The 21,308-nt window shown below is 46.2% G+C and overlaps 1 protein-coding gene across 1 annotated transcript; it reads right to left on the bottom strand.

Moving 5' to 3' along the window:
- Positions 1–9,451: 9,451 nt before the first annotated feature.
- On the bottom strand, positions 9,452–20,563 carry LOC124679211 (disease resistance protein Roq1-like). Its single transcript, XM_047215013.1, has 5 exons — positions 20,299–20,563; positions 20,012–20,263; positions 19,060–19,785; positions 15,100–15,914; positions 9,452–10,776 (listed from the first exon to the last, which is right to left on the bottom strand). Exons 1-5 carry the CDS (start codon positions 20,557–20,559, stop codon positions 9,687–9,689), a joined length of 3,144 nt encoding a protein of 1,047 aa, XP_047070969.1. The 5' UTR covers positions 20,560–20,563; the 3' UTR covers positions 9,452–9,686.
- Positions 20,564–21,308: the final 745 nt, after the last annotated feature.

The following is a 21,308-nucleotide window of genomic DNA, read 5'->3' on the forward strand; positions in this document are numbered from 1 at the left end:
GCACATGAGTAATCCCTGCTTCCCTCTGCGAAGGGCCTTTCTTTTACTTTATGGTTAGAAAGTTTACCTACTTCTTTCTATCTTAGAAGCAAACGCTTGTGTCAACTGTGTGCATTGATTCTTACATACTTGCTTATTTGCACTCATCATATTACTTTGTGTTGACAATTATCCATGAGATATACATGTTGAAAGTTGAAAGCAACTGCTGAAACTTAAATCTTCCTTTGTGTTGTTTCAAAACCTTTTATTGAGAATTTATTGCTTTATGAGTTAACTCTTATGCAAGACTTTTTGATACTTGTCTTGAAAGTACTATTCATGAAAAGTCTTTGCTATATGATTCAGTTGTTTAGTCATTATCTTTACCATTGTTTTGAATCACTTCATTCATCTCATATGCTTTACAATAGTATTGGTCAAGATTATGATAGTAGCATGTCACTTCGGAAATTATCCTTGTTATCGTTTACCTACTCGAGGGCGAGTAGGAACTAAGCTTGGGATGCTTGATACGTCTCAAACGTATCTATAATTTCTTATGTTCCATGCTAGTTTTATGACAATACCTATATGTTTTATTCATACTTTATATCATTTTGATGCATTTTCCGGTACTAACCTATTAACAAGATGCGAAGCGCCGGTTCTTGTTTTCTCGCTATTTTTGGTTTCGAAATCCTACACAGGAAATATTCTCGGAATTGGACGAAACAAAAGCCCACGGCCCTATTTTCCACGGAGGGTTCCAGAACATCGAAGGAGAGTCGGAGGCGGCCAGCAGGGGGCCCACACCATAGGGGGGTGTGGGCCCAACCCTGGCCACGCCACCAGGTGGGGAGGCCACCCCCTGGCTCCTCCGAGGCCGCCCTTCCGCCTATATATTCTCCCTGTCGCGAAAACCCTAAAATATCTAGTCATATTCCACGAAGAGTTCCGTAGCCGCCGCCATCGCGATGACAAGTTTCGGGGGACAAAAGTCTCTGTTCCGGCACGCCGCCGGGACGGGGAATTGCCCCCGGAGTCATCTCCATCGACACCACCGTCATCTTCATCGTCGTTGCTGTCTCCCATGATGAGGAGGGAGTAGTTCTCCCCCGGGGCTGAGGGCTCTACCGGTAGCTATGTGGTTCATCTCTCTCCCATGGTGTGATCTTTATGTGATCATGAGCTTTGTATCACTATTAATCTATGTGCTACTCTAGTGATGTTATTAAAGTAGTATATTCCTCCTCCATGATGTAAAGAGGACAGTGTGTGCATCATGTAGTACTTGGCGTAGGTTATGATTGTAATCTCTTGTAGATTATGAAGTTAATTATTACTATGATAAGTATTGATGTGATCTATTCCCCCTTTCATAGCTATTGTTGACAGTGTGTATGCTATGTTAGTACTCGGTCTAAATTGCAATGCTATTATCTTGGATTATGATTTGATGAGGATATCCCTATGAGTGGTGTTTGTCAAGTACTTGATGAACTTTGAGTGGAGCTTTTGTAGCCGCTACGTGATTAGTGATTCCAATAGGAGAGTAATTCAGAGTAGCACAAGTGAAGAGAAGTTATCTAATTGTTCAATTATGTGATCATTGTTGAGAGTGTCCACTAGTGAAAGTATGATCCCTAGGCCTTGTTTCTAAGCATTAAACACCGTTTCCAACAAGTTTTGCTACATGTTTGATTGCTGCCATTTTTATCTCAGATTGCAATTACTACGTATAATCATCCATATTACTTGTATTTCACTATCTCTTTGCCGAACTAGTGCACCTATACATCTGACAAGTGTATTAGGTGTGTTGGGGACACAAGAGACTTCTTGTATCTTAATTGCAGGGTTGCTTGAGAGGGATATCTTTGACATCTACCCCTCTGAGTTCGATAAACCTTGGGTGATTCACTTAAGGGAAACTTGCTGCTGTTCTACAAACCTCTGCTCTTGGAGGCCCAACACTGTCTACAGGAATAGAAGCGTTGCGTAGACATCAATAATCCATGGAAATCCGAGCTAATTAGGACAAGGTGCGGGCACTATTAGTATTTGATGCATGAGGCTTGCAATTTATAGGAGGTTTTATGCATAACACATATGAATTATTACTACCGTTGACAAAATTGTTTCCATGTTTTCAAAATAAAAAGCTCTAGCACATGAGTAATCCCTGCTTCCCTCTGCGAAGGGCCTTTCTTTTACTTTATGTTGAGTCGGCTTTACCTACTTCTTTCTATCTTAGAAGCAAACACTTGTGTCAACTGTGTGCATTGATTCTTACATGCTTGCTTATTGCACTCATCATATTACTTTGTGTTGACAAATTATCCATGAGATATACATGTTGAAAGTTGAAAGCAATTGCTGAAACTTAAATCTTCCTTTGTGTTGCTTCAAAACATTCTATTAAGAATCTATTGCTTTATGAGTTAACTCTTATGCAAGGCTTTTTGATGCTTGTCTTGAAAGTAATATTCATGAAAAGTCTTTGCTATATGATTCAATTGTTTAGTCATTATTTATTTGTTAACAAACTATAGACCATTGCTTTGAATCACTTCATTCATCTCATATGCTTTACAATAGTATTGATCAAGATTATGTTGGTAGCATGTCACTTCAGAAATTATTTCTTTTATCGTTTACCTACTCGAGGGCGAGTAGGAACTAAGCTTGGGGATGCTTGATACGTATCCAACGTATCTATAATTTCTTATGTTCCATGCTAGTTTTATGACAATACCTACATGTTTTGTTCACACTTTATATCATTTTTATGCATTTTCCGGGACTAACCTATTAACAAGATGCCGAAGTGCCAGCTCTCGTTTTCTGCTCGTTTTTGGTTCCGTAAATTCTACACAGGAAATATTCTCGGAATTGGACCCCATGAAGACAGAAGTCAATATTTTGCCGAGGCGGACCCGGAGAGCCAGAGAAGGGCCAGAGGGGGGCCAAGGGGCCCCCACACCATAGGGGGCGCGGCCCCACCCCTGGTCGCGCCGCCATGTGGGGTGGGCCCCTCGGGACTCCTCCGAGGCCGCCCTTCCGCCTATATATTCTCCCAGATGCGAAAACCCTAAATCAATCAGTCATATTCCACGAAAAGTTACGTAGCCGCCGCCATCGCGAAGCCAAGTTCGGGGGACAGAAGTCTCTGTTCCGGCACGCCGCCGGGACGGGGAAGTGCCCCCGGAGTCATCTCCATCGACACCACCGCCATCTTCATCGCCGCTGCTGACTCCCATGATGAGGAGGGAGTAGTTCTCCCCAGAGGCTGAGGGCTCTACCGGTAGCTATGTGGTTCATCTCTCTCTCCCATGGTGTGATCTTTATGTGATCATGAGCTTTGTAATCTAGTTGAATATGTAGATGTTACTCTTGTCTATTATGCACTCTAGAGGTTACTTTAATATGAACTCCGGATTCACTCTCCACGGTGTGATGGTGACAGTAGTGCGCATCGTGTGTGATTCCTTTATGACGTTGTGGAGCTTGTTTACTCCGGCTTGAGGTGTGCTTTTGCAGCCCTACACAATGAATGGTGTTTGTTATCCAACAAGAGAGTGTTTGAGAGTAGCATTTATTTATTCAATTATGTGATCATTGTTGAGAGTGTCCACTAGTGAAAGTATGATCCCTAGGCCTTGTTTCTAAGCATTGAAACACCGTTTCCAACAAGTTCTGCTACATGTTCGCTTGCTGCCATTTTTATTTCAGATCGCAATTACTACTTATAATCATCCATATTACTTGTATTTCACTATCTCTTCGCCGAACTAGTGCACCTATACATCTGACAAGTGTATTAGGTGTGTTGGGAACACAATAGACTTCTTGTATCTTAATTGAAGGGTTGCTTGAGAGGGATATCTTTGACCTCTACCTCCCTGAGTTCGATAAACCTTGGGTGATTCACTTAAGGGAAACTTGCTGCTGTTCTACAAACCTCTGCTCTTGGAGGCCCAACACTGTCTACAGGAATAGAAGCGTGCGTAGACATCACATGGATCTTTCCTTGGTTGCAAACTATGCTTACAAAATTATATGCTTGTCCAATATGCTCAAGTTAATTAAGTTCAAGATAAGATGTGATTGAAATTTCTAAATACGATGAACACATCTGCATCGGTGTTACCCATACATCTCCATACAAAAGAATCATGGATGACACCGTACTTCAAATTTCATTAAAAACCACTTGACCAAAGATAGATGATAATGCTCTAAGATCTTTCCAAACCATGAGAGACTTGATAACTACTAGATGAAAGGAAAAAACCAAACTAAGATGACAAACTAAAAACGATATGATAAACTAAAAAGCATAAAAGACTCTATATAACTCCCCCAAGCTTAGTTTGTTGAAGTAGTGTCATCCTTCTTGGCGCTCTCCTCCTCATAATGGGCGTCCCACTCCTTGAGTTTCCAAGGATAGGGCCTCCCATTATAGAAGGATGTAGGTGTATCGTTGAACTTGGTGGAGGCAACTTCGGCGATCTTGTTCAAGCGATCTTCATACTCACAATTTTGGTTTTCCACATCCCACATGAGGGCCCGGAACCTATCCATCTGTGTGAGGATGTGAAAGATCTTCTCCTCTGTGTCCTTGATCCTTGCTTCATAGGCTTCAACCTTCTTCTCCATCTCGATGTTCATCAGGTGATGTGCATCAAGACTACGCTGGATCACAGTGCCATACCTGAAGACGGTGTCCTCCAGAATATCCAGCCTTTCGTCCATGGTGCCCTCGGTCTTCGGAGCCTTCACCTCCTCCATGAGAAGCATCCCCAACTTGAAGGTCAAGGTCTTCAGAGGAGCCACCACGGAATTGAGGTAGCGTTTCACCACGCCCATCTCCTTGGTGTCTTCACCTCCGAGATTGGATCCGAAGCTTGACATGGTCAAAAAGCTGAAAGATCTCGACAAGAAAAACAAGTTTCGCTCGAAAAGACTCGATGCGAGATTAGATCGGAGAGGGGGTATATATTGACGGTTTTTAGGTATAAACGAAGAGTTTGAGTCGAAAACGAGGCGAAAAGGAAGTCCGAGGAGCGAACGACCTTGGGTGGCGTGACCAACAAGGTAGGGCACGCCACCATGGGTCTTTCCCTCCTCGTGACTCCGTTTCGCCCAAATCTTTCGCGGAACCTCTTTATTTTGCAAAAAAGTAACTGTCCTAAAATATTAAAAGATTCCGAGATTGCTACGTACCTGATCTCGACTTTTATTTGTTTCCGGTGGTAATTCTCGGCGATGATAGCTTCCGGAATCCGGAGATGTAACTCTTCCACATTCCCTGTGAACTTTTCTCCTGCAATATAATGTTTAAGACGTTATCCATTAACAACATGAGGTTTACCTTTGTAATCTCCATGAAGATGGATGGCTAACTAAAAACGAAGCTAACTAATCTCCATGAAGATCCGACCATGGAGCTTTTACAACAAAAAGCAAGCTCCAAGGGCAATTTCTCACAAAGCTAGGGTTTCACAACATAAATCTTCTTCAAATGGTTGGGATAGTCAAATCCCTTTGGTGGAATTGTAGATCTAGGGTTCCTCCCTTGATTCCCAAGAGATCAACAAGATTTTGATCTTTGGAATAATGGAGGAGAGAGAGTAGAAGCCGCAACCTTCATTTGGAGAAGAAGGGTGTTATTTATACCCCGCAATAAATATAGCTGTTTGCAGACTAACTTAGGCCGGAGTCTCCGGTGTGCAGACACCGGAGTCTCCGGTCTGATGTTCACTTAGAACGAAGACTTCGGTGTGGGGGGACCAAAGTATCTAGTCCTAGGCGACCAACAACTCCAGACCAGAGTCTCCGACCAAGTCCCCGAACAAGTTCCCGGACCCCCATATTGAGAGTGAGGCACAAGGCCAACTGCTTAGAATCTAGGAGACCAGGGACTTTACCAGAGCCTCCGGTCTTGCCAACAAAGACTCCGGACCCCCATACTGAGAGCGAGGCACACAAGCCATGGGCTCGAAATTTGGGGTCTAGGGACTTCCCCGAAGTCTGCGGTGCTGGCAGGGCCGGAGTCTTCGGACTGGAGGCTTGCAACATCTACAACCATTGTGGTTCTCTCCACCACAATTCACTGCCAACCCCTATACTATATCTTGAGCTCCTGTAGACACTTCACCACAAAGCTACGGGCACCAAGATTCTTTTCACTTTTGAGGGGTCGACCACCGTGACAACTTTACAAGTAGATAATCTATAAAATCAAAGCGCACGGTTAAATATCCTTAGGTTGTCAACAAACACACAAAACAACATTACGGGAGAAATGCCCTTTCAGCAGGGCCGTCGGCGGTGGAGGAAGGAGCACGAGCGTCAGCGGCGGAGGAAGGAGCATGAGCGCGAGGAGGTATCGCCGTGGATGAAGCAGAGCAACAAGGGAGTGGAGAGTAGCTACAACAACAGTAGAAGGAGGTGGAGCGGAGCATCTCCTTGGACGAGGATGGAGAGGACGACACGATGGAGAGGTCGGAACGGAGCATCTCGCTTTGATGGAGAAGGGGAAAGAAGGTGAAGTGAGTAGAGGCCTGAGAAAGAGGCTTTCATGTCCAGCTGATAAAGTTAGGCTGGAGCAAACTTTCCCGTGGCGCACCACTACTATCAGTACCATTGGTAAGTGAGGCTTTAAAAAAATTGCAGCGCAATCTAAAACTTCCGGAAAATCTATTTTTCTCATAGTGTCTATAGCTGTTTTGCTCATAGTGATGGTACAGATCGGTGTTAGGGCCGACGATCGAAGAGATGAAGTCTATGTTCCGGGATTTTGTGCTCTGTGAAGTAAAGGCCGTGCACCGCACGGGTAATTCAGTAGCTCACAAGCTAGCTAGGGAAGGCTGCAAGAATAAGCTCGGTAAGAGCATCTTCAGTCGCGTACCCCAAAGCGTCCCCAAAGCTATTTGGGGCGCGTCGGACAAAAAAACCGTTCCAGCCGCGTCCCTTAAACCCGTTTTTTGTCTGACGCGCCCCGATACGGTCTCCGGTGCCCCGAGCCCGTCCCCGTCCCACATGGGACGCACCGGGGACGCCGGACACAACGAAAAGCGAGGCGAAGCGACGCGGGCCCGACGAGTCAGCGACATAATAAATTTTAACCTAACCGTCGCCACCTCGCGATGCAAGTTACTGGCGCCCAGCGACGGTGCAATTCTCGCAGAGGCGCAGCGACGCGTCTCGTCGCACCTAGCTCTGCGTGCCGGCTTTAATGAGCGCCACCGCTCCCCCGCCTCCCTCCGGCCTATAAAAAGGGCCGCCTCTCACCGTCCCTCTCACACACAAACCCTAGCGCCTCTCTCCCCAACCCTAGCCGCCACCATCTCAACAAGAGTCGACGCCATGGCTGGGAGAGGCGGAGGCCGAGCTCGCGGTCGTGGTCGTGGTCGTGGCCGCGGCAGAGCTGCACGCTCGCCGTCGCCTGCCACGCCGTCGTCTTCATTGTCGGAGATGAACGTGGAGTCGGGCGTGCTGTTCGAGTTCGTCCTCGTCCTCAAGGGCGACCCACGCGGCATCCAGAGGCTGCCGGACTCCTTCGCCGAGTACATCGCCGGCGACGACCGCCCGGGCATGATGCATCTGCGGGAGGCTTCGTGCGGCTACTACCGGTGGATCGTTGACGTGATCTACGACGCGCGTGGCAAGATGTACCTCCACATCGGCTGGGAGAAGTTCGTGCGCCACCACAGCCTCGAAGCCAGCTTCATCCTCCTGTTCTCCTACTTTGGCGACAGGGACATGAGCGTTAAGGTCTTCGATGAGACGCGCTGACGCCGGGACTACCAAGGCGATAACACCGACGAGGAGGACGACTGATGAAGAGTGTTGTTTCTTCGGAGCGAATACGTGCACGGAGGTTTCTGGATATTCATCATCGGTAGAACCAACAAGGCCACCATCTCCCGCTGGATTTTCCAGTTTGGGTGACTGAGTGTGCCCTCGAGTGTTCTTTCTTAGCAGCGAACACAGCAAACCTTCGATGCACGGCCTAGTTAGGTTTAATTTTTTTGCAAAATTTTATATTTGTGTCCACCATGGTTCAAACTATGTATTAGTTTGTGGAAAACCATGTTCCAAATTGTGTCTTCGTGTAAACCACGTTCCCAATTATGTATTAGTTTGTGGAATATTACTTCTCTTTATTGAAATAAAAATACAAAAAAATAATAAAAAAATATATTTAATGTTTGGGGGCGGCGTTTGGGGGACGCGGCTGGGAAGCGAAGTCCCCCAAACGCGGCACGAACAAAACACGTCCCCCAAACGCTCAATCCGGCGCGGTTTGGGAGACGTTTTAGGGGATGCGACTGTAAGTCTTGGTTCAGTGAGGGGACGGAATGTATCAGGGTCGGCGTTGTGGGAAACTCTCATTTGCAACTAGTTGCGCCCGCATCCCATTTTTTGTTCTGACACTTCTAAGTTTCCAAAAAATGCAAACTAAAATTCTAGACATACATTGTGTTGTGTCTTGTGCATCTGTGAAGTTTCATCCAAAAATATGTCAAAATGTGACCTGTGTAAAAAAGAGAAGACGTACGTAAATAGTGTCACGTACTATTTACAGATCATTTGTTCTTTTTGTGTAGGCCATATTTTGACATATTTTTGGATGAAATTTCACAGATGAACAAGATACAATAGAATGTATGTCTAGAATTTTAGTTTGCATTTTTTGGAAACTTGGAAATGTCAGAAAAAAATGAGGTGCCGGCGTTGTCCGCAGACTTGCTGTCACCTTAAATAAAAGCAAGTTTTTCCTAAAAAAGGCAACTGGATGTATATGTTATTTTGTTTTCACATCTATTTAGATTTAACAAAACATGGATCAAGTGGAGGGTACTGCAGGTGGCTGACACCTCTCCCAGCCTGGAGAGCTGGTGGAAGAATATCAGCGAAGGTCAGCATCAGGACCGCCAAAAGGGAGGTTAAAGTGGCAGTATATATTTTATGGAGCCTATGGAACGAGCAAGGTGTATTTTCTAGGGCATCGAGTTGCAGGTTCACGTTGTTGCCGACAAGGCCAGAGTGGACCTTGCTATGTATAGACAGGCTAACCGCAGTCGTTTGAGTTAGTCCTTTTCTCCTTGAGTTTGAGTCATTCTCCAGTCAGCCTGGGGTTGGGAGGATGTATGCAAAGCAAGTTGTTTCTTTTTCTTCTACTAATGCAAAGGCAGAGCTCCTACCGTTCAGTAAAAAAAAAAGAGGTAATTATCGGTTTTTGAGTAAATCAGTAAAGGCTATAGATTACATCGGTAACAACTTTGTTCATGTAAAACTACTTGTTACAGATTTTAGAAGAATCACTAAATAAACTCTATCCACAACATGTGCAGCTTGCAGATGGTTTGCTCGGCCGGCCTGCACACAAGGTTGCAAAGCCATCTAATTGGACTTGCCAAAACCTGTAGAAATAGCAAACCATGGCCCCAAGACAACAGAGTAAACATGTAGTGTCATTAGTTCATTACCATCAATGGTCAGAGACAAGTTCAATATCGAGATACCGCAATCTCGGTCTTACAACCCTAGTCTGCACCTAATCGAGATAATACCACAATGGCTGCATACGTGATTCATGCACCAACAGGAGACAACAATACATACATGACGCACACATTCAAATAGTAAGACAACAATACCAACTTAACTAGATGGATCAACTCTGCAGCTAAAGCTCAGTTCAACTTGACAACGGGTCGGTTTGGATGCTCGACAAGATCCGCACGCAATCCGTCCACGGACGTGTATCCTCCCTTGAGCACAACTTCCTTGAGCCTTGGCAGGTTTAGAAGCCCATTACAACCTTGAATGTAAGTTTCGGAAAGCTGCAGTACCTCAAACTTAGGTGCTGCTCCCATCGAAAAATCCAGTAATTTGAGGGCATCTAGCCGATCCAGGTGCAGCACCACCAAGCTCGGGAATGCGTGCTGATTGAAACTAAATGTGACCTCTTTACCCTCGAAGGACTTCATCCATAGACACAGGATGGCCAGGTTTGGTAGCTTCCCAAGCACCTGAATGGCAGCACTGTGGTCCAGTATCCTGGAGTTGCGTAGCTTCAGCTTCACGAGATTTCTGAGACCTTGAATCCATTCAGGCAGACTGACCAGGTTGCCATACAGCTTAAGGCTCTGCAGGTTTTCTGGAGGAGTGGAAATGCCATCCAAGCAGCCAGATAATCCAGGCATCCCCTCTGAGCGCAATGACAAGGACTCCAGGCGACTGAGATGAGCAACCGTCGACCGTAACTCTTGACCGTTTCTCTTGTTGATGCCAGTCACTCCTAGCTTTCGCAGCCCACTGAGTTTCCTTATGTTCTGAAGAATGATCCTCCCCCGTGAGATGTTCACCACACCTAGTGTGTGCAGGGCTTTCAGTTTCCTCACCCTTCTTGGTACCACAACGCCATGTGCGTCCAGCTTCATGGAAACAACGGGGAAGGCCACACAACAAAAGGCAGTGCACAAGTCACGATGGTTGCTGCCATTAGGATCTGAGCCTGCAATGCAACGTGCACAGAGTATCATCGAGGAGACAGTCAAAAGGCATGGACTGTTCCTCATCACCATGGGTAAGTCCTCTACAACTTGTTCATATGAGATGTCCTCATCTATGGTTTCCTTACCAGCACGAAGATAGTTTAGCTTCCGAAGTTTTCTGATGCTATGAGGCAGCTTGACTATTTGTGTACCTCTGACATCTAGTGTCTCAAGTTGTTTTAGGTTTCCTAGAGAATTTGGCAGGTGACAAATAGGAGTGCATCCTCTTAAGGGTTCGTTCGCTTGCTCCCGACCCGGCCGGTATTGGGCCGAAATCCACGTGGTTACACCGGTGTTGGGCCCCCGTGGTTTAGATACCGGCCCGCGCCTGAGACGTGTTCGGTTAAACCACGCCATTTTTTTACTCCGCCCGGTTTTGGCTGAAACCCGCCGATTTCGCTGGTTTTTAGAAACGCTCCAGTAGACCCGTGGATAGGATCCCGAGGCGACGAAGCGGCGCTCCCTCTCGGCTCTAGCGATAGCGGCGGCGGCGGCGGTGACTGGAACGGAGGGTCGGAGGGGACGGCGGCGGCGACTAGACGGTGGCCGGCTGGAGGAGGAGAGCTCCTCGATGCGGACGCCGCCCTTCCTCGACGCGGACGCCGCCCTTCTTCGACGCGGACGCCGCCACGGAGCCCGACGGAGGAAGCTCACGATCTTGCCCTTCCCCGCCTCCGACGCCGGCCGGTAGAAGGTAAACCATCTCCTCCTCCTCCCCTCCACCTCTTCTTGTAAACCATCAGTTCGTGTTGGTTGGTTCCAGTAGCAACGTTTCGATCTGGCATGGATCTTGTCCAGGAACGTCCATGTGCTGGATGGTTCCTTGATCTGGTATATGTTGATGCTTTGCTCAACTAGTGTAGAATAATTTTCGCTGCCTCTACAAGCGATTTTGTCTATAGGAAATCATGCCGGTTGTGGGACTCGAAAATCCTCATCAGTTTGAATGTTAGATGCATTTTTTTCTACGTCTTATGGAATTACTAGCACAATGCCCATGCATGATTTCAATTCTGAGCGCTCTCTTAAGGTACTGTACTGCTGGAACAAATATAAGCAAACTCTGAATATTTCTTAATGCTCTGCAAAAATTGGTAATCTGACTGTCTGGAACTTGTCATCTTCAGCAAAAGCTAGCTGAGATTTCTCGTTCAGTTCATTTTCAAAGTTCATTTTCAAGAAAATGTTGATTGCAAAATGTTCAGTTTCAGCACGAGGCAACAATATATATTAATTGAACAGTGGAATTCCTCTAGAAGAAAAATCCCGATAGAGTCACACAATGGCAGAATCTATTGATCGCTCCTTGTTGTATTTCTGTTGTAAGCTTCCTTCCGTGTGATAAATGATCAGCTGGTGGTGCTGAATAACCTTACTCAACTTAACTTATTTCATCCTGTTTTTATTTTACATGATGGTTATTGGCTGTAGTAATTTAAACCTGAAATTATTGGCTGTCGTACCAACTGTCCAGTGCATCCTTTTCAGCAAGTACCAATTATCCAGAGTACATATTAAACCTGCAGTTATACTTTGTGTGTTCTTTTTCTATTTGCGGTATTTAAACCTGCACTTTGTTCCTACTTAGTATCTTGAATTTGTTGTGGTATTTACAACTGCAATCAAACTACTGCAACTAACCTAGATAGAGCAAGCAAACTATTGCAACCTGCTCTATGATGGAGAAGTACATTGAGATCAAGACGAAGCAGGTCGAGAGCAAGCAAATCGCGAACACGGATGAGTACTCTGCGTGGCTCGGCTAAACACAATGGGATTGTCACGAGAGGATAAGGTCAAAGCCCTACAAGTTTTTAAGAATGCTGACAACCGCGAGCTCTTCATTTTGCGTTGATATGGATACTGCTCTCATGTGGCTGCAAGGCGAAATGGCTTAGGAAAGGTAAACTCTCTTCTTGTCTCCAATGTTCTGAATCTGCTAGCTAGCTGGATGCTTAGGATCTGAACGTGTTTCTGAATTCGTATGGAGTTGAGTGGTTCATTCCTTTGTGCTTAAATTTTGTGGTCTTGCTGCTTGTATCAGCTTTGGTAAAGTTAGAAAATGCATCCTATTCAAGTTGCATCACCACTGCTACAATGAAGTTGCATCAGTTTTAATAAACAAAAAATATTAAACTATTTTACTTATTGTTTCTATTCAACTATTTTACTTATCTGCAAGAGTACAATAGTTTCAATTCAGGCATGTTCCAAGTACAGACCAATAATCATCTCAAAGTATTTTACAGTTTACAATTTTAATTGGCCTTGATTACATCTGAAAGTATGCATTTGTTATGTGGCTTTACATCTGAAGTACTACTCTATCTTTGGTTTACTAAACACACTGAGATTTGTTCTCTGTGCTCGTCTGAATGAACTGAAACTGTAGAAGCAAAGTCTAATTCAGTTTTTTCTAACAGCCTAATTCAGTTTAAAAGTCTCATCCGGATGCTTTCTCATTGCTATACATGGCCAGGTGCAAAGGTTGAAGAAGCTCCAGAAGAAGAAAGGCAACCAATTCAATTGTGCTTTACAACAGTAAAGACTGAATATATTAATTAGCTGAATCTTGTAGTTATTGTGTAAGTATGTTTATGGAAATGAATCACCTGTAGCTTGAAATATAATTATTCAGATAATTATTTTCCATCTAGCTTTCTGAGTATGTTTGATTTCATCTGTCCGCCATGTTCAAAATGATGTTTAAGGGCATCTCCAGCGGGCCGACGCATTTCAGACGTCCGAAATGTCCGTTTGCGTCGGCCCACGGACGCGATGTGGCCCAGGGCGACCGTTTGCGTCTTGGGTACCTCCAGCAGTGCCGACGCATTTTTTTACCGGGGACAGCGTCAAGGTCGCTAATGGCGTTTTACGTCCCGTCGAGGACTGCCGCCGGTGATTAACTGTTCCCGCGCGACGACGATCGTTCCCGCGCTTGCCCAATACATTGGCAAGTTTCGTCGGCGTTTCGCGCGCGCGGGAAACGCCCTGCGTGCAAACACCGTTTCCCGCCCCGCCGTGGCTATATATGGTGGACACTGGCGGGGGCGACGGGCACACCTCAAGCTACCATCCATCCATGGCCGACCACATGAATTGGGAGCGCGTTGTTCACATGTGCCGCCAGCTCCACCCGGAGGAGGGGGAGGACGAGGTAGCCGCCGCCGGCGTTGAGGCGCAGCAGCTGGACCTGGAGGTGGCGGCGGCGGAGGCGGAGGTCGCGGAGGCGGAGGCGACAGAGCGCGCGGAAGGGCGCCTCGCGGCGACCAGGGCGGAGATCGCCAACGCCTTGGCCGAGCTCGCCGACGCCAGGGCCGAGCTCATGGAGGCGCGGGCGGCCATCGCGGCCCCTCCGGCCGACGCCGTCATCCACGACATCGCGGACGACGATGTCCCCGTGCTCATGCGCTTCGAGTGCGCCGGCGACCAGCGGATTCTGCTCGCGTCCTTCGAGTCCCTGGCTGGGGACGCCCAATGCCGTCAGGCTTGGCTGGCGGAGGAGGAAGCCCACAGCTATGCGATGGCCATGGCTGGGGGGTTAATGTGCTCCGACCTGGACTCGCTCCAGCGTAGGGGCCCTTCTCCCGCGCGGGTCGAGCAGGAGAACCGCGAGCTGGAGGCCGCCATCGCCGCCAGGGACGAAGCGGTGGCGGCGGCGGCTAGGGACAGGGCCCGCTTCGTCGCCGACATGGCGGCGATCCAGGCGGCGGTCCAGGCGAACGAGGACGCGGCGGCGGCGGTCCAGGCGGCGGCGGAGGAGGAGGAGGCGCGGGTGGCGGCGGCGGTCCAGGCGGCAGCGGAGGAGGAGGAGGCCCAGGCGGCGGCGGAGGCGGCGGCTGCCAAGGTGACGGAGGCCTAGGCGCTGGCCCTGTGGGACAGCAGCCTGGCCGAGGCCCTCGAACGGCGCAGGCGGCAGGACGAGATGTCAGTTCGCCGGCGTGCGCGGCGCGCGGAGTGCGCGAAGCGCTCCCGCTTCGACGACGGCGCCAGCCCTTCCGGCGGCCAGTAGTAGGGCGCGCGACTGCGAGTAACCGAGGCCGGTGTAGGCCGCGCGACGGCGAGTAGGTACGGCCGTTGTAGTTTTAGGTTAACTCGACTAACCATCTCTGTAAAGATGGTCCTTTTGGCCAATCAATAGTAATGAAAAAATCTTTTGCTTACCTAGTCACTGCCGACCGGGCCCGGATGTACCCAACGCGGACATTTTCCGCGACCGCCGAGCGTCCGCGGAGACGCAAACCTGGCGCATATTTGGGCTAGATTTCCAGACGCAATACAAATTATACTGAGTCAAAGTTGATGTTTTTATTTTGGTTGATGCTTTGTGAGATTGCTGTTTGTGCGCCTGCTTACCGCCGTGCGCTACATGTTGCTGCTGCTGCGTATCGTGTGTGTTGGTTGCTGCTGCTTCCCGTCAGGGGATTAAACGAACAACAATTAGAAGAGGTGGTACGGGGAGAGGGATTAGTGAGGGTTGGGGTGATGATTCGGGATCACCCAAATCCCGTCCGGGTCAGTCCCACGTGGGTTTTGACTCCCTCTGAACCGAACGAGGCCTAAAGAAAGGTATTTTAGGTGAAGAAGCTTCACAATGTCCTTAAGGTGATGATCAAATACACCTGAGGTGCCTTCCAAGTCTAGCACCCGTAGTAACCTTATCTTATCGGAAATGTAAAATGATTTCCACTTTCCAAAAACTGTTATTGATCGTACGCGAGACATATCTACTATGCTCTCGAGATCATTCTGATTTCCCTCCCAATTGCTGCTTATTGCAAGGTGACGTACTGTGTGCTGGGTGTTCAGGCTACAACCTTCCTCCAGCCTAAACACAAGATTTTCTTCAATTGACTTGGAGACGCCAATTTCACGAATGAGATCATGGACATGGCAGGCGTCAATTCCTTTTCTACTATGAATTGATTGTTGGTGTGGCAAGATCATGCTCCTGCTTATAAGATCCATGAAGTAGTTGTCTGCTATTGCCTCTGCGGACTTGCCACGCACCTCCCTTGAGTAACCCTCCGCAGTCCACCTCCGCACCAAACGTCGCCGGCTAACCTTGTAGTCTTCAGGAAAGATGGGAAGATACAGGAAACAAGATTTCAGTTCATATGGTAAACCATCATAACTTTTAGTGAGGACAGCTAATATGGTCCCAAGCTCTTGATTTGTCTCCAATTCAGCACTAATATTCTCATTCAATCTCCTCCACGCCACAGCTGTCTTTGGTTGGTTTGCCAAGAACCCACCTATAGTTACTATTGCAAGAGGAAGCCCACGGCACTTCTTAAGGATCAATTCAGCTTGTTCAACCATCTCAGGATATTGCTCATCCAGATATACAGCCTCCTTAAATACCTGAAATTGGAGTGTAACATACTTAGTACTCTAGAATTCCTATTATATACTATAATATACTAGTCACTATGATTTCTTTATTGGAGCCAATGTGGTGCAATACTTTGGCATTTCTTTTCAGAAACCACAGGTAAATGCCTATTTGTTTATAAAGCAACAGTAGGACATAAACCCAAAGATCGGCAAGGAAAAAAATTGATTAGTTTTATTTAGTCATGAAAAATCCACTTTGAGCTATAGGTATTTGTCAATTAATGAGTTTTCACGAATCCCGCCAAGAGGGTAGGTATTGCCTGCAGTTTCATTAGTAGAAGAGAATTGATCCAGCTTATAAGGGGAACCTTATGTAGTTCACTCATAAAAGAAAAACCGGGCAAAAGCCATAATTCCATGGCCACACTACCTAGATAAACTAGGTACAGGGTGATATCTGTTGAAGTGTATAAGTAGATTGTCTAGCCCTTTCCATCAGTTCGGACTTTTGGTTGCGTTGGCTAGTGCATGAAGCTTAACATGGTAGTCTCGAGTTCGAGTATTGGCTTTCGCAGTTTATCCTAAAAATTTTGTTGCCCCCTCGGAGTCCACGAATAGGCACGTATAGGCCTGTTGAGGCTACCTCTGACTCTACACGTGTTGACTTGTCTTCATGTCTTACCGTCACACATGAGGGGGGGGGGTGTTGAAGTGTATAAGTAGATTGTCTAGCCCTTTCCATCAGTTCGGACTTTTGGTTGCGTTGGCTAGTGCATGAAGCTTAACATGGTATCAGAGCCTAGGGTCTCGAGTTCGAGTCCCGAATTTCGCAATTTATCCTAAAATTGTTGTTGCCCCCTCGGAGTCCACGTATAGGCACATATAGGTCTCTGACTCTACACGTGTTGACTTGTCTTCCCGTCACACGTGAGGGGGGTGTTGAAGTGTATAAGTAGATTGCCTAGCCCTTTCCATCAGTTCGGACTTTTGGTTGCGTTGGCTAGTGCATGAAGCTTAACATGGTATCAAAGCCCAAGGTCTCGAGTTCGAGTCCTGGCTTTCGCAATTTATCCTAAAATTGTTGTTGCCCGCTCGGAGTCCACGTATAGGCACGTATAGGCTTGTTGAGCCTGCCTCTGACTCTACAAGTGTTGACTTGTCTTCCCGTCACACCTGAGGGGGGGGGGGTGTTGAAGTGTATAAGTAGATTGCCTAGCCCTTTCCATCAGTTCGGACTTTTGGTTGCGTTGGCTAGTGCATGAAGCTTAAGCTTAACATGGTATCAGAGCCTAGGGTCTCAAGTTCGAGTCCTAGCTTTTGCAATTTATCCTAAAAATTGTTGTTGCCCCCTCGGAGTCCACGTGCACGTATAGGCCTGTTGAGCCTGCCTCTGACTATACACGTGTTGACTTGTCTTCCCGGGAAGAGGGGTGTTGAAGTGTATAAGTAGATTGTCTAGCCCTTTCCATCAGTTCGGACTTTTGGTTGCGTTGGCTAGTGCATGAAGCTTAACAATATCATACAACACGAATACATCAGCAAAGTGCTTAGGAACATTCACTACACTGCTAGCCAGCGCCTCACGCACGCCGCCACACAGAAAAAGAGCCCACACAGCCGAACCGAAGAATCCTAGGGCCACTAGAGAGCCCATCTGAAGACCAACGTAATTAACACTGCCAGCGAGCCGATCGCCATCCCCCCTTCAAAAGGGACGACATCTTAGAGTCTTTGTCAATAATTCGCACGAGGTACCTAAGATCGTTAAATTAGTTGGACTGGAGCGAATGAGGCGGTGTTGGAAATTTGGGTGACCCCTGCTTCATCCTCACATGGATGACTAGGTTTAACAAACGCAGCCCCCCTCTTCCACACCGCCCTCCCTCAGCACGATCACCTATTGGCCCATGTTGGCTATGTCGAGGCTCTCTTGCAGGCTCCTCTTACTTTTGCCCCCTTCTTCGTGTGTGCTCGATCCCGTGTATGACACCGCAAATACCGCTGAATCTAGCTTGTGGTGCAGCGCAAGCAGCTAGGGATGCAACCTTGGAGCATGTGAACAATGTCTCGAGGTTATGCGGGCTAGGACGTGACCGGGGCCATCGTTTCCAGCCCCTCTTCAAGTTGGGGGCTGGGAATCGGGCCTAGCACCACATGGGCACTACATTGATTTGGCAACATCGTAGGTACGAGAATCGTCTCACAGCCTTGGCCAGAGGCCTCATGGCACGACCCTCACCATATGTGCGTTTAGAGCAAGGGCTAATGCAACGTCCACCAGATTCGTGTCGATCGGCTCCGGCCTCGCGTGATTTGATGTCAGCTTTCGACTTGTTGTCCGTTGGGTGGCTGGCGAGACTGGTCTTTTGGATGCCGAGATAGCGGCTCTGGTTGGTGGGAGTCGTGGTAGACTGGCGGTGGGGGCCACGACTTGGGTGCTGGCCAGCAATTTTGCCGCTGGGGTAGCGCGTCGCCTGGTGTGTGATATGTGGAGAGAGAGAGAGAGAGAGTAGCAACAACTAGAAAAAGAGTCGGGGGTTGGGATTGTGGACTCGCAAATATTTTTCCTATCGGCTATCTCAACCCTATACAAATATATAGTATTTTCATGAGTTTTAATATAACATATGGATAAAGTAATAATCATTATAAGAATCTAGGAGAAACATAAGAAAAAGATAAAAATATTTGGACGACATAACTATATTCAGTAATTACCCTTGGCAAAAATAAATCCCCACCAGTTGAAAGAAATGTGCTATGCTATCAAAATATTATTTTATGTCTATTTTCAATCAGATTTATTTTTCAATACTTATTTTTTCATGAAAACACAAAAGACATGTGTTTCGTTTCATTGAATTACAGGTCTACTATCGAGAACTAGATTTTGGACTAAATTGTCACAAAAAGGATGGATTTGATGATGGTTTTTTATTAATTCAAAGGCTAAAAAAGATGTGACTGATTTAGAAATAAAAACTTATAAAAAGGCAGCATCAACACTATTAGTATATTACAACAGATAGTTTTCTCCCAGAAGTACAATAATCACCAATCTACTTATACTAAACAGTGCTAGCAGGTGCACGGGTTCGGCGAGAAGTGTGCAAATTATAATTTAGTTTTAACTCAAAAGAAATTAATATAACAACTTATATTTTATACATACCTTTTTCGTGAACAGGTCCCGCGCATGCTCTTTTTTCAGAGCTTCTAGTTTATATATATAATCCTTCTGCACTGAACAAAGCTTAGCAATATTCTCTTCCCTAGTAGTGACTAGGACCCGGCTTCCTTTTGCCATTTTAGGGAATCTTTGCACTATCAGGTCCCATTCTGCAACAGATGACACATCATCAAGAACAATCAAGGAACTCTTTTCTTCTATAAGCCTGGCCAACTCCTTGGTCAACTCTGAAAGAGAAATTGCCGGTGGTGATGTTATCTTTGTACTACCCAACAAACCTACTACATTCTTCTTTTCAGAAGTTTCTGCATTTAGTTGGATAACTAAGCTCTTAAAGAGTTCCTCAAGAATGAAAGGCCGCATGATAGTGACACATGCACGCTTCTCAAACTTGCCACTGATCTCCTGATAGACATCTCTGGCCAGTGTAGTTTTCCCCAGGCCACCCATTCCCCACACAAAGATCACCTTAAGTTGTTGGCCAGCTTTATCCAAAATTAGATCGATGATCTTTTTTATCTCTGTATCTCGACCAACAATATGTGATTCCTCTAGAGAAATCGCCATGGTCATGGCACGACTGTAGCTCTTACTGGTTGAACGATTCCATTCAGCATCCTGAGAATGAGAATAGTATGTACCATTGGTGATGGCATTTCTTGAGCTTGACCTGGCAGCCTTCGTTAAATCTGTTCCATCTTGAGAACCCTGGGCACAAACGAGAAATGTTTAGCGATTTATATTTTAACAACTGCACTTTAGTCACTTTGCCACATGGGCCGCTCTAACTGGGATGGTTTTGCTAGTGTGCTTGTCATGTTTGGTTCCCTTGCCGACTATTACCTAATGAGTAATATGACTTAAATGCAAGACCAATTAATTAGCCAAAAGGTTGAATTAGAAGAAATGCTAGTGGTAGAACTTTCAGTATTACCTTCTCATAAAATGCATAAAGATTTTGATCAAAGGAACATTTCTTGAGCTCTGATACCGTGCTTTCTTGTCCTGCACATAAGCTTGCAACTTCACCTTGCCTTGTGGACACTATTATGAGGCTCCCTTTATTATTGCTTGGAAAACACCTCTTAACCCGATTCCACTCTTCAATTCTTGACAGGTCATTAAGCACAATCAAGAACTTCTTTCCATTGACATATCCATTGAATTCATCAGCCAACTCTTGCCCCTTCTTTTTGTTTCCAACATAATGTCAACCCCTACTGATGTGTGGAACTGCTCCACCAAACTTTGAATGAAGTCTTCTGGATTAAAAGGATGCATCACCCTCACCCATGCTCGGCATGTAAAATTTTTTTTGACCTCTTCATTCTCATAAGCTGTCCAGATGATCGATGTCTGCCTGAGATCAGCACCTTTCCCCAACAATGCAATCACCCTAAGGTCGGTATCCTTCTTGTTTATCAGCTGGACAAGATCCACTTTTGATGTTTTGTGCTTCATGGCCTCCTCAATTCCAAGCATTGTTGTACCTGTTATTATAGGTGTCAATGGATAAAAGACAAATTGAATAGTCATGCCGCTTACTCAATACGAACTGCATACCTACTTGAATCAGACGGATGCAAATACAGTTATAAAATATGCAATGATAAGGTGTTTCTGACAATATATCCACATATGTAGGCAACTTAGTAAGTCCATTTTGTTTCATTTCATCTATAGGAACATGGATTTGTATTCAACGTACTAACATGCTCCAACATCATACGTACATATATTTCTTTATCATATCAATTAAGATAAAGGAAGAGAATCCCCCTGCTTCTGCATCAATGAGTCATGCAGCCACAAATTTAATTACTCCCTCCGATCCAAATTAATTGTCGCAGATTTAGGAAAAATGTTGCCTAAATTTGTCTAGGTTCAATGAACCTGCAACAACTAATTTGGATCAGAGGTAGTATGAATGATAGGATAAAATAATAGTACTCGAGAAGGGAGAAATTGTGGCTGAGCGCGCACTTACCTGCACTAATTATCCTTACCATCTATTACTTTCTGATATGCCATTTCCACATCTGTCAGATGCATTAAGTATATGTTCTACTTAATTATGCGAGGTGCAACATAGTCAATCTAGACCCATTGGCTGACAGATTGTGCGCGCGCGTGTGTGTGTGTGAGAGAGAGAGAGAGAGTCAACATGTCAAAGTCAACTTCTCACATGAAGCGTGAGAGGGAGTAAATACAGTGACTTCTGAGTCCCCTAA

Source organism: Lolium rigidum, chromosome 1 (genome assembly GCF_022539505.1).
Source record: "Lolium rigidum isolate FL_2022 chromosome 1, APGP_CSIRO_Lrig_0.1, whole genome shotgun sequence".
NCBI classification, from domain to species: domain Eukaryota; kingdom Viridiplantae; phylum Streptophyta; class Magnoliopsida; order Poales; family Poaceae; genus Lolium; species Lolium rigidum.

Coding starts and splice junctions, on each gene's coding strand:
- LOC124679211 (XM_047215013.1), bottom strand. CDS start 20,559: ATGCTTGGAATTGAGGAGGCCATGAAGCACAAAACATCAAAAGTGGAT. Junction 20,264..20,298: donor TGGAGCAGTTCCACACATCA/GTAGGGGTTGAC, acceptor AACAAAAAGAAG/GGGCAAGAGTTGGCTGATGA. Junction 15,915..19,059: donor GGGACCTGTTCACGAAAAAG/GTATGTATAAAA, acceptor CTCCAATTTCAG/GTATTTAAGGAGGCTGTATA.